This window comes from Halichoeres trimaculatus, unplaced genomic scaffold, assembly GCF_033239565.1.
Source record: "Halichoeres trimaculatus isolate MK-OKI-2021-1 unplaced genomic scaffold, fHalTri1.1 fHalTri1_scaffold_19, whole genome shotgun sequence".
NCBI lineage: Eukaryota > Metazoa > Chordata > Actinopteri > Labriformes > Labridae > Halichoeres > Halichoeres trimaculatus.
The window spans coordinates 21,603,551-21,616,507 of record NW_027437197.1 but is presented as its reverse complement, the minus strand read 5'-3'; the positions used below and the strand labels follow the sequence as shown (position 1 = coordinate 21,616,507).

Sequence of the window (12,957 nt, the reverse complement as noted above, 5' to 3'; positions counted from 1 at the left end):
TCTGCGCATCAGCATCACACTGTCATAATGACCAAGATTGTGAATGAATTATGTAAGAGACTGTGTCTGTTATGAAGAACAGCAGGCTAACAGGCAGCCTGTACAGGCTTCTGTAACTGCCTCAGCTGTTTAGCATAAATTCACAACATAATTCATATTCCACCGCTGGCTGCTCTTCCCCTGTTATTTCTGCCTCCATGTACAGTAACCAAAGTCTGTAATTATGATGTCTTTTTTATAAAATCACAACTCTAAACTCATAAATCTACAACACTAAAGCCATAAATTTACAATTTTATTCTTGGGAATTAACTTTTTTCCATAAAGTTATGGCATCACTCTTGTAAAGGCACAACTTTGTCCTTGAAATCCCTTCTTACCCTCATCATGTCACAATGAAAACAAAAACCATCAACGTGGATCATGATCACGGCAGTGTGCGTGTTAACTAAATAACCCCCTTCTGCAGATCAGCATTAGGATAAAAACTAATATAACAGTTTGGATAAAAGCACTTTATGTATGGACAGGCATTAAATTAGCTTTTGCTCCTCTCTGGCAATAAACGCTTGTGATTTAGCAGTCATCCCACGCAGAGAGATATTACCTTGAAATAGCCTCCAGGTGCTTCACTTTCAGTTTTAAATATTAGTGAGGTTTCGATGAAAATGCTCCACTCCCAACCATCTGGACACATCTGAGCGCACACATCATTTAGGGGCTGCACTTAGCAGACAGACTTCTCCACCTCCATAATTTATCCTTAGGAAATAACACTAATCAAATTGCCACCATTTGAGAAAAGCTGTTCAAAAAGATGTTCAACTAAACCGTCTTAAAGTGCGTTTCTGTTTCCAAGTGCCTTTGATGAAGCAAAAAGTAATCTGCCGTGTAGCCAGCGCTTTTAAAAAATGTTGAATCGAAGACGAGATGGTTGAGTAATTCATCAGGTCAGAGAAACCGCGCTGCTCCCTTTCTGCGCCAGTTGATGGCTCACAAAAACACCTGGTCGTTGTGACTTGAACTCGTGCTTTCTAATGTGTTGTCGGACATAAATCAAATTAACTGCAGTTATATCTAGTTAATGGGATTAGAGTGGGGACACAATGTAGGAGACATCAATCTGTCCTGGAAGTCAGCCATGAATTTGGTTCATTCACATCTCACAGGGTCTCCTTGGCCAGCTGGCAGGGGCTGCTGGTCCATGATGATTTACAGTAATGTTTCCTGATTTTGCTGCAGTAGCTTCAATAATTATACAACATATGCAGTATAGAGGAGAGATACGGACGAGTTATATAGACGGCTTTTTTCAACTGAGGGTCAGCAATGACATAAAGGCAACTTTCATGTCCTTACACTATGAATCTAGATGCAAGGTATAGTAGCTTTGCAAAATAGCTAGCCTGACTCAATTTGAAGATGCTATGAGGAGGATCGGTTTTAAATGGACTGCCTCACCATCTTCTGGCCCAGGGTCTCACACACACACTGTGGTAAAAATATGACTTTTAACCAGGAACTAATCTTCTTTGTTCAAGACAACTTTTTACTGGATACAACACGACAAGGTAAGGTATTTACCAGTACAGTTACATAGGGCTGTTTTTTGAAACATGACAACAAGCAAGCATTTTAAGTTTGTACTGTACATCAGTAGCAGGCTATATATAGCGCTATTAGCAGCTCAGTGCTACGAGGTATCTGTAGGCTAACATGACAACAAGCAAAGTGTCAGTTTGTACGGTAGTTTAGTAGCTGCCCATACATAGCGCTGACAGTCTGGTGCTCTAAGACATGTCTGTAATTTTTAACGTAAGTGAATCCTGGTTATGTCCTGCCAGTCATCTACCAATCAGAGCTAACGCAACCTCACTCTTCATTTTATTGATAGACTCTCAAGTTTGAACAGACCACTGCAGAATAACTGCTGACTGTGGGTTGGAGTTAACATTATCACATACAGATTAGCTCCTGTGTTAGCCTTTAGCCCAGGCTGTGTCACTCTCCTGTTTATCTTTCTTCTGCTCTTCTGTCTTTTTTTCTGTCAGACAGTTAGGCTACAGGGTCCCCCATTACCACAAAATCAATCCAAGAAATTGTTTTTGAGCAGAGAAAAACAAAAATCTCTCTTGTCACTTTGTGTTGTAAACCTCAACCGGAAGTTCTGAAGAAGCTGAGAAGTAGCATTGTGAAACAATCTACACTGGCGCTGATAATCTCATTTTAAAGTGCATATACCAGGCATATATCTAGAAGGGAGACTTTTTCAAGATCACCTTCTAACTCCTCACAGCTCAGAATTAGCCTTAAAGCCTCTTAAGAGATTTAAAACATAAATTTGATCAAAATAATATATGTACAAAACGGAATGAAAGGGGAAAATAGGACAAACCACCCCAGCACCTGACTACCAGTCTTTGACACCGCTGGATTAAAGAGCCAAGAGGACAGTTCAGCACATCAGACCATAAATGACATATCTCGGTGAGCCTAACTGAAATATATGATGGAATAGTTTGCTTTGAAAAAACTGGTCGACACATTTTGTTACTTCAAAGCAGCCAGTAGAGCCACACACCCCATGCATCACATTTATGTTATGCTAAGCTAGGCTAACAGCCACTTGGCTACAGCTTCGGAATCAGTGAACTGACCGTATCAAGGTCTTCTCTCATCTTTTTCAAAGCTCAAGAATCCACCAAGAGCTCAAAACTGTTCCCTGAGTCTCACCAAATGAAGGAACACCTAGCTACAAAACGCTGTTTTTCAATTCTTCGTTTATCTGTATTATTTGGTGGTTTAAGAGAAAAGTTTGCTTCCTATGCACTGAAACTAAGAATGCGCTAAGCAAAGCTTCAAACACTCCTCACAATCAAAACATAGAAGACATTTAAATTGCTTGTAAATTGTAAAATACTGATATTTTTATTTTTCAAAAATGCAGCAGAAATGTTTTATGCTTGACACAATCCAGCCATCCGCTGAGTCAATAAACCCATATGAAAAAGAAATATTCAATCAAACATCCATTAAATGTTATTTTTATATCATTTTGTAAAAGTTCTTTGCTTGCCATCCACAAATTTTTCAGCTTTCATTTTTCACATATTCTGTTGACAAGTAAAATAAAATCTCTCATGAAGAAGTTACTTAGGATGAGAGGAGGTTAAATAGGCCTCACTGTGACAAAGCTGCATGTAGTTACACAGATAAGGCTGGGGGGAGGTGGGGGAGGTTGGGGGAGGATACAAAAAAGGTTTGGATAAAGGGGTTACGGCCTTGGGTTGACGTGGGAAGATGCGGCTTTGTTGGTTTGAGTTTTGTCAACGGTGGCGACTGTAGAGTAAAATCTAAGTATTTCTCGTTTCTGATGGTAGCTATGACAACAACACATCTCCATCAGGTGGAGCAGGTAAAATTGACTTTATGGATGTTGAAAATCCTTCAGTGATGACACACAGCAGTAACAAACCACCTTCTCCAGAGTTAGTGGAGAAAAAACTCCAACTTTTGTACACAAGATGTTTCAAGTTAATTTTTACAGCTTTAAAGGGGTAGTTCCAAAAAAAAAAAAAAACAGTGTTCCATTAAGAGTGTATTAGCTCGAAAAGCAATTTATCTGACGGTGTGTTGGCCAACAAAGACAAGCACTCAAACCCAACGTGACCATTCCTGGTAAGCTCCACTTTGGCTGAATTCCAAGCTCAATTAATCAATTTTGGCTCAGAGGAAATGACAAAATCTTGGTTGGTAACGCACCAAACAGAGGACTTTTAAAATTTAGTGTAGCACAGAGAAATTACAGTTTTGATGATTTATAAACTTTTTATTTCTCAACGTATTTTCAAGGGTCCAGGTTTCAGTCAGCGTTCTGTAATTCAAGCTTAAATAATGGACTCTCTGCACGGTGTGAAATTTAAAGGTCACAAATACAAAAAAAGCAGTCTTGACTCTTTTCTTTTTTGTAACACGCTTTGACAAAGTAGCCCCCTGAATTTCTCTGTGTGTCGCTCTGTGGTGACATTAATTATATCATCTTTAGGGTAAGGCCTTCAAGAAAAAAAAACATAAGAGACAAGAAGAAAAGGTGAACAGGCAGGGATTGGGGTTAAAAGGGTTAAGGTTGATCTTTTTTTTTTTTGGCTGGTGCTCAATCATCAAACCATTATTGCATTATCTACACAGTACTAGCTCATCATCCCCCATGGTCAAACAAATAGACAGGATGGTGTGAAAATGGCTTGCACTTCAAATACTAAACAAGTATCTAGATGTTTACATAGTTAAGAATTACTGAAATGACTGTGCATAGCAAATATAGCCTTTAAATAAAGGTACTGTGTACATACTACAGTGGGTGAGATAGAAAGACAACCAGCCTTGCTTCAGGACATCTATACAATTATATAGTAAATATCTGAAATGAAAGCAATAATGTGGTTAAATAAGTCATGTTTTAATGCAAGAGCAGGTAAATGCTATAAATCATAATATATCATCTGTATCTTTCCATTCTATTTACAAGAGTTGAACACAGCTGGTTAGAGTGATTCTTCAGTAAGTCTGACGACACCTCAGAGGCCCTTTCTTCTTCTGAAGCTAATTCCCGACTCTTGGCACACTTCACATTCCTGCATTTTCTATATCGCTCAATCTCACTCTGTCTCCCCAGCTCTCGCAGCTGATAAATCCCCCTCAATATAATCCTAATCTCTTTCCCACCATCTGACAAACTTTTTCTTCAGCTTCTGTTGTTTTTTTTAATCCTTCTCTTCCTGTCTGTTTATTTCTACACCCTCCTCGCACTTTAAATTTGTTATTTCCTCCTCAGCTTACTCGATCCTTGGCAGATAGGGCCTTTGATCTTTTAATGGAAAAAAATGCTACATTCACATTTCACAGGTTGTTCAAGTTGACATCAGCAGTCTGTGTGTGTGTGGTACTTCTTAGCTCAGTTCTGCATCTGCGTCTCTGCTCTGCTCTGTCCCAGCACTGCTCCAGACCACGCAGCACAGGTACAGTAGGAGATGTAAACTGATCCATGACTGACCCTTTGCGGCACAGATTTCCTCCTCCTCCTCCTCAGGTGTAGAAAAAGCAGAAGATTTAATATCCAAAGCAGGAATCGAGACACTTGATGGATGTCTCGGCTGTTCCGGGTTAAGAGCAAATGATGCATAGAACTGCATCTCCCAGGATCCCGCTTGTGTTCGGTTCCCCCGACATGCAACACACAGCTGTCTGTCTCTTCATCCTGTTACTGAAAACGTCTTTCTCTCACTCCATCTGTAACAATCCTGCAGGGTAATTAGTAGAGGTATTTAAGTCCTTTGTTTCATGTGTACGTGTATGTACGTGTGTGTGGTTGTTTCTGTATTTGTGTGTATGTGGAAGTGTGTATGTATGCATGTTTTAATTACGTCTCTGCGCCTTGCGGCGGTTATACACGTGTGGTGGAGTGTGTGTGCGTGGAGATATGTGTGTGTGGCAAGTGTGTATTACTGTATGGGCTATGATGTGTGTATCCCTGGTGCGGATGCCCCATCCTCATCCCCACCACTGATCCAGGCGTCATGGGAGTCATGGGCGTGGCTGGGGTGACAGGATGGGACCCAGGGGTCACGGGCAGTGATCCAGGGGTCAGAGACGTCATGAGGGGGACGTCGTCAGGCGAGCGGCGCAAGGTGAGCGTGTAATCAGGGGGGCAGGTGAGGCGTACGGTGTCCAGGGTGCTGTAGATGTCCTGGGTGTCCAAACCATCCAGAGCGTCCAGCGTGTCCAGGGTGTGATGGTGGTGAGCGTTGTTCCTCTCGTCTGCTGAGGCCGCGTCACACTCCAGCTGCTTCACCTGAGGGTTGGATGAGGAAATCAACACATTTCACACTTTGTCAAACTCACAGTCCAAACTCCAGCGGTACTTAATTTAAAGTGATATAAAACAGAGTGAAGCAGAAAATTTGAATGATTGCAAAGTTTGAGGAAGAGACAAAACAAACAGTCTTGTTTCTCAAAAATGTTGCTGATTTATTATCTGTCGAATAACCACAAATTTACTTTTATCACTACTTTAAAAATCCTTCATCATTTCAGCTAGGTCCTATACAGTTTCCACCTTATTTCTGCTTTTAACTACTTTCCAGGTTATCACACTCTCCTTTCATATATATACCAGACTGAACTTGTAAACCAGCATTTTTCGCCCCCCCAGTTTGAATTCTAATGCAATTTCCTCAAAGTTATATGAAATAATAATACAGTTACACTATGAATTTAATAAAATAAAAGTGCTCTCAGTTGTCAGAAGACCAGAAAACTGCTTGGTACGGTAAGAACAGTTCATAAAACATTAAATAGAACCCTGACAGCTTCTGCCAAGACTGTGTGTTCCTGAAATCTGCTGATGAAGCAAACACAACCTATACTTCAGAGCCTGAATTTCAAAACTGGAAATTAAGCTTTACTTTAAGTACAAATCATGAAAAAAGATTTATAATCGGAGATACTTGTTCTGAATGAAACTTATGTTAAAGCTATCAATCCATCCATGTATCAAATTCAGCATTGACAGTTATTGTTTTGTGTTTCATAATCACCCAGTTTCATTTCTGTGTAAATGGGAAAAAAAATCCATTATATATATGTGTAGGAATGGGAAAGGTACCCATACACACACATACACATATGAACGGGTACCTTTCCCATTTGAAATGATATGGTACCAATGCCTAGTACCTGGCAATTGGTATTGGTACTCAACAGTACCAATTTTCAGTACTGTTTACTGTTTAGGTGGTTCTGTTCAGGCTGTTCAATAATAAAATATAAGTTTTTTTTTTTATTTAACATAATTATTCCTCAATTCATAACCTTGCAATGCTGTGTTCATGTCCAGGATGGAAAATCACCTACTCTTCCACTCCCACATAGTCACAGGGATGCATTTAGGTACCTCAACATGGTAACTTTTGGGTTTACATGAATCGGTACCTGGTACTTTTGACAGAATTCAGTCAGTACCTATAAAGGAACACAATAATGTGCCGTATTAGCATATATATATATATATATATATATATATATATATATATATATATATATATATATATATATATATATATATATATATATATACAAGCACAAACACTTTAGACCCTGTTTCAGCCTTTAGCCTGTGTTTTAGCTTTTAGCTCATGTTTTAGCCTTTAGCCCGTGTTTTAGCCTTAGCTTGTGCACTACCACTCTCCTGTTTAGCTTTCTTCTTCTCTTCTGTCCTTTTTCTGTCTGACAGTTAGGCTCTAGTGTCCACCATCACTACAAAATTAATCACAGATATCGTTTTCAGCAGAGAAAAACACAGATCTCTCTTCTCACTACCAAACTTTGTCAGCTGACGTGGTATTCTCATAGAAACTTTGACATGCCATAAATCGATCTGGTCCTGCTTGACCCGATCTAGAAGCTAAAAATAAGCATTTCGAAATAACCAATTTTGACACTGATAATCTTTTTTTAAGTTTTTTTTTTTTGAAGTTACGATCAGGCATATATCTAGAGGAGAGTTCTGCAAGATAACTTAGAAGCTCCACACAGTCCCTTTAAATGCAAGCGTATAACCAAAGAAGTATAAGCTCGTGGCTGTTACATGATGTACAGTAACACCTATCAAGATTAACACAACTTAATATTTCCTCTCAAATCAAGCTAGTTTTAGAAAAACAATCTTCTTTATAACCTAAAAATTAGCAAAGAACAATCTTGATTAACTAGGGTTTTATCAGTCACTTTGTTTTCGAGACAGCAACTTGCAGACAAATCCCTCTACAAACAAAACATCGAGTAAGAAACCTATTCATCACTACTCTTTCTTAGTCTTTTAACCTAATTACATATGTTGTGCATTTTTTCAGTCAAAGAGCACATTATTCATGTGTGCTAATACAAAGACACTACACTGGGTTGTTTCCTGTCACTTCAGATCTACCATCGGTGCAGGAAAAAAGCACATGGCACCACATGAGAAGATGTGACATTTAAAATAAATACAACACAATTACAAAAGCAGCTGCACTGTTGAGCTGCATTACGGTGGTTCAGTTTCCAATTAAGAGGATTTGTCAGCTACAAAAGAGATGTGACATTTAGCACTCACTGTGGGAGATTTCAGAGCAACTAAAAGAGCTCAAAATAGGCCAAATAGTCAGAGGATGAATTGAAGGCAATTGGAAGCAATTCAGGCAATTGGACACGGCTCGCGCTGCACATGCATCAAAACACACAGGCAGATACACACGCTTACACACACACACCAAAGAAAAACGCATTTTGACTGATAATGTCTGCTGATGACAGGCTGTGTTTCACAGAAGAGCTCTGGCAGCTCCTCCATAATTCATTCAGACTTTTTGCTCAACTTGTTGAACTCAAACGTATCGGTTGCAATGTTGCTGCGAAAACAAGTACATGGAGATACTGAAACACACCTGTAAGGACATGAGTCCCTCCCCCTGCAGGTGGGCGGCAACATCCGCAGCTGTGATATCCCTTCTCGGAGGAGGAAGTGGGCGTGGTCGGCGGTGCTCCAGGCGTCTTTTGTCCTTCTTGTACAGCAAAGCCGCAAAGGCAAGGATGTTCAGAAACAGCAATGACGCCCCCACTGCGATGGTTACAGAGAGCTCTGTGGAGTAGTCTTCACTTGGGACACGGACCCCCTCTTCCCCTCCACCTTGCCCTAAAGCAGACTCCGGTGGCTGTGGAGTACCTCCTTGTGAGCCAGGATGGCGTGTGCTGCTGGGTGGCCAACCTTTAGCCAGACGCTTGGTGTAGGAGTAAGGAGTGTCATCCTGTGGAGAGGGGCTATGCGTGAAGGACGACACTGATTGGAGGAGCTCGTTGACGTGATGCAGGTGAGGGACCAGCTGGAGCCAGAAGGAGATCTTGGTAGCACGGTAGTGGTCTCTGACGCGCGGCTTCAGGCCGATGTGGAGGTACAGCTGCTCTTTGGGGGTGTACTTAGACCAAGCTACCTCCTCAAAGCGATTGGGCTTGGTGTGGATGAACTTGGTGTCTTGAGGAACAGGCTGGTTCGGGTCACTGTGGGGAGTGAAACACAGTCAGCTATTTATTCACAGTGAAGTGGGTTGCGTGTGGTTGTGGTGGTTATGTAAGATTAGAGTTTTTTTTATAATTTATAGGAAGCAAAAAGGGGAGATTAATTATTTGTGTTTGGCAAGACATTCCTTTTTATCCCCTCAGAACCTGTTTTTCTACGAGGAGCTCTAAACATGAAAAATGAAACAAAGGGGGAAAAAAAAAAACATAAAAATGTGAATTTGAGAAAACAATGTGAAAGTAAATCTCAGCATCCCAGGACATCTTAACGCTTTATGGCCAAAAAATGCTGGATAAACAACTTTCACTGCTCTGGTCCAGATGATTAGTATTTTCATTTAAAGTATAAAAACTGCTTTATCATACTTTTATGACCAGGTTTGAGACTTTTCACCTTTCACCTTTTGCAGACACATGACAGACGTCTTCTTCTGCCTGCAGAACCCAGATTCCCTTCAACCAGGTTCTGTGTAATAACACCTGTGAGGTGTTGATGTCTGTCACTTTCAATATTGTATCTGGCAATGTAAAGGCTTCACTGACTCCAAGCTGTCAGCTGGCAACGGCGCGAGCTGCTCCGCAGCTCTGCTGGAGGGGGCAGCAGCTCTGCTTCAGTAGCTGGATTACAACAGTAGGAGAAAGCTAAAATTTAGCATTTTTCCTTGGGGAAAAGGGATATTTTTGTTAAAAAATTTACAAAAAGGACTAATTTACAGCAGATGGTTGGCTTTTGATTTTAACAAATACCATTAATGTTCACAATAAGGAGGAGTTACATCTAGCTTAGTTACCAATGCAGTAGCCAATGTTTCTGGGGTGAGGTTAAGTTACATGTGGTTGCAAGTGAAATGCTCAGGTTGAGATGGATCCTAAACATTGCAGCAGAGAAGTTCACAAGTCTTTTTTTGCAAGTCCAAGTCCAGTCCAAAGTCTTTAGTCGCAGGTCTAAGTCAAATCTCAAGTCTTAAAAAAAAAGTCTTGTGAGCTTTTGTCATCTGCTGCTATCTGGTCTACCAAGAATACTGCACAACCATATTTATGAAAAGCAATCAAAGCATTTACTGTATTATTATCACTCCTATCTGTTAGCGTACAGCATCACTACTGATTAGTTGTTTGTTTTATCATCCTATCAGGCTGAGTTTTCAGGTGTCTGATTAAATTTGATGTGGTGGATCCAGCATCTTTGATCTGGATCCTGCAGACTTTGCAGTCAACTCCCCTTTTGTTGGTGTCAACCTGTTTGAAGTTTTTATAACCAAATGTAATGACAAATGGTTCAGTAGCAGCTGCAGCTCTGCCGCCAGTCGCCACTGTCATGATTCGATGTACAAGTGATACCGCGCGATGCCGCAAGGCACACACCCACATAAAGTGGTTACTATGGTTACCATGAAAAAAGGAAGGAACCACACCAGGCTTGTCAGACTCTCCTCGATATTAATACGACAAAAGAAAACATAATGATTGTTGACGAGCCCCAAAACATGAGCCCAAGTCAAGTCTCTGTGTGTGCGACTTAAGTGCGACTTGAGTCAAAGTCACAAACTCCCCATCCCTACATTGCAGTAATGTATTTTACAGTCAGCACTACAGCCCTGCGAGTCAAAGAATCTTTATTGATGAAAGTTTTTGAACTTGATAAATAATGGCTCATACTCATAAAAGAAGCTTCCTTTCCTGAAGTCACCATCATTTTATCAACAGGACTGGTCAGCATGGGAGCCTTTTAGTCTTGAATCTAGCAGCTAAAAATTCACATTCTGATGATGTAATGGGCACAGGCTAGGTTTTGTACACACATAGCCAGGTATTTTTAAAAACAAATATCCCCCTTTAATTGTTTCTGGAAATAAATTTGTCCACACCATAGACTGTATAAAACATGGATGTAGCCTTCGTGACGTCACCTGTCTGTTCCTGAAACTGAAATGAAGCCAATCCGCGGACGCAGCCACGTTTGCTATGACTTTCAACAGGGAACCTGCTGGTCACATGACCTTAGCTGTGCATCTGATTGGAAAATCAAACGATCCTAATAATTTCTAAACCGCAGAGATAGAAAAAAAATCACTCACCGTGCAGTGTGTGCCTGTAGTGAAATCAGCGTTTTAGATCCAAGCTGTTTTTTGAACCAGGCTGTAAATGTTTTTAATGCCGTAAAGGTCCATTTTCAAGCAACTTTTAGCACTTCCACACAAATCCACTGACAAGTGCGACTCAAAGCATGCCAAACCCATAGGTGGCAGTGTTTTTCATCCAATCAAAATGAGCTCCTGTCATTTTAGCTGTGATGTTTCAGAACCAAAAACTCTGTTTACCAGCATACACATGAAACCAGCGTCATATGGATGACAGACCTTAACGGTTTTCCAGATACCCAGCTACGTGTGGACATGGCCTAAGGCAACCCCATTAAGCAGGCTGCCTGGATTCACCTCCCGCCCCCCCTCCAGTTTCCTACTCTGCCAACTGTCCTGTCCTCTCCAAATAAAAGAGCAAAATCCCAAAACATATAACTTTAGAGAAATGACTTGTAAGTGGCTTATTTAAGAAGCAGGTCATGGGAGTTTAAAGACAAGAACAAACAGGTTTATGAGAAGCGCTGCTGTACTCGCCTCGTCCAACACCTCTGATAACAAAGGCTTACTCGCCCACCGGCAGACTTTCCCATCAGGATGGAAACATTTGTACAGCAGAGAAAGGTCACAGGGCTTTTCATTCAATCCATTATTTGTGAAGGAACTCAACGCTTGCCCTGGAAATATGTTTCCAAAAACGGATCTTGTTCTGTTAGCCCTCCTTGATCTACCCGCTGCTGCTAACAGACTTTTAAATGCCAATCTGATAAAAATCATAAACCCAAATCATCAGATTAAGATAAAATAATTCCAGAGATCAACACTCAGTCTGTTATCTCCTGCTGTAATAAACCTTAAAGTGTTTTTCTTGCACATCCACCGTGCTCCCTGCCCACACTGCTTTGGGCTGCTGAAGCCTTTTCTCAGCTGCCTACCATCCTGGAAAGAGTGAAGCCTCTGTCTCACGCAGGCCAAGAGTTTCACCAGTGCTGGCACCATTCTTTCTAATCAATACCCAGGAAGAGAAGAAAACCCAGTGTGGGAAAAGTATTAAGGACAAACCTGCTTTTATTTTCCTGTAAATATAGCTCAAAGGGGATTTTGTTGCAGATCATTGATTTGTGTCCAGTTTATATGCCTCGGTAAATGCATACCAGCTCTTACAGATTGAACAATGTGTGCACTTTTGCCCCCCTAGCAAACATAAAACTGTCAGGTAACATTTCAGATAGATGTGAGTTGGGGTACAGCAAAAAAATCTCCTAAAATATCACTTCTCTGACACGTACAGACAAGCATCTATTTGGTGATTTATACATTCATTTCTACCGTCAGCAAAAATGACGTAAAAAGAAATAGCAGCTCATCTAAGCGGACTCGCCAGTTACACGCTGTGTGCTCACGTGTCAATCAGCACCTTATGAAGTGCACGAAAAAAGCAGCTAGCGTAAAGACCGACCGGCACGCAAACAGACACAGAGCAGCTGAGGATTTACACGCCCACACGGAGGCTTACAAAACATACATCAGGGAGAATCATATCCTCCCCAGTAAATTGAGCTGTCGCAGAGCTCCATCACCATCTGAGGCACTCTCAACCCAGTGAAATCATTTTTCAGAGAAAGTTCTCTGCTGATGATCAAAGTGTGCACTGAAATCTCTTCATCTTTTCTGGGTAAGTTTTCTTTGACTGGGAGATGCAGGTAGATAAGGGATGTAAACTCTGAGTGCAACAGGAAGTACTTTGCACTAATCTGAGGTCTGA

General features: G+C 40.9%; 1 protein-coding gene across 2 annotated transcripts in view; it reads right to left on the bottom strand.

Moving 5' to 3' along the window:
- Window positions 1-3,510: 3,510 nt before the first annotated feature.
- LOC141808212 (neuroligin-4, X-linked-like) overlaps window positions 3,511-12,957 on the bottom strand; it is a 31,361-nt gene continuing 21,914 nt past the window's right edge. For both annotated transcript variants that reach the window (XM_074694654.1, XM_074694653.1), the window contains exons 8-9: window positions 8,484-9,093; window positions 3,511-5,851 (exon numbers count right to left, since the gene is read on the bottom strand). In XM_074694654.1, coding sequence (XP_074550755.1) covers window positions 5,444-5,851; window positions 8,484-9,093 — 1,018 coding nt within the window. In that variant the 3' untranslated portion in view covers window positions 3,511-5,443. The remainder of the gene's footprint in view (window positions 5,852-8,483; window positions 9,094-12,957) is intronic.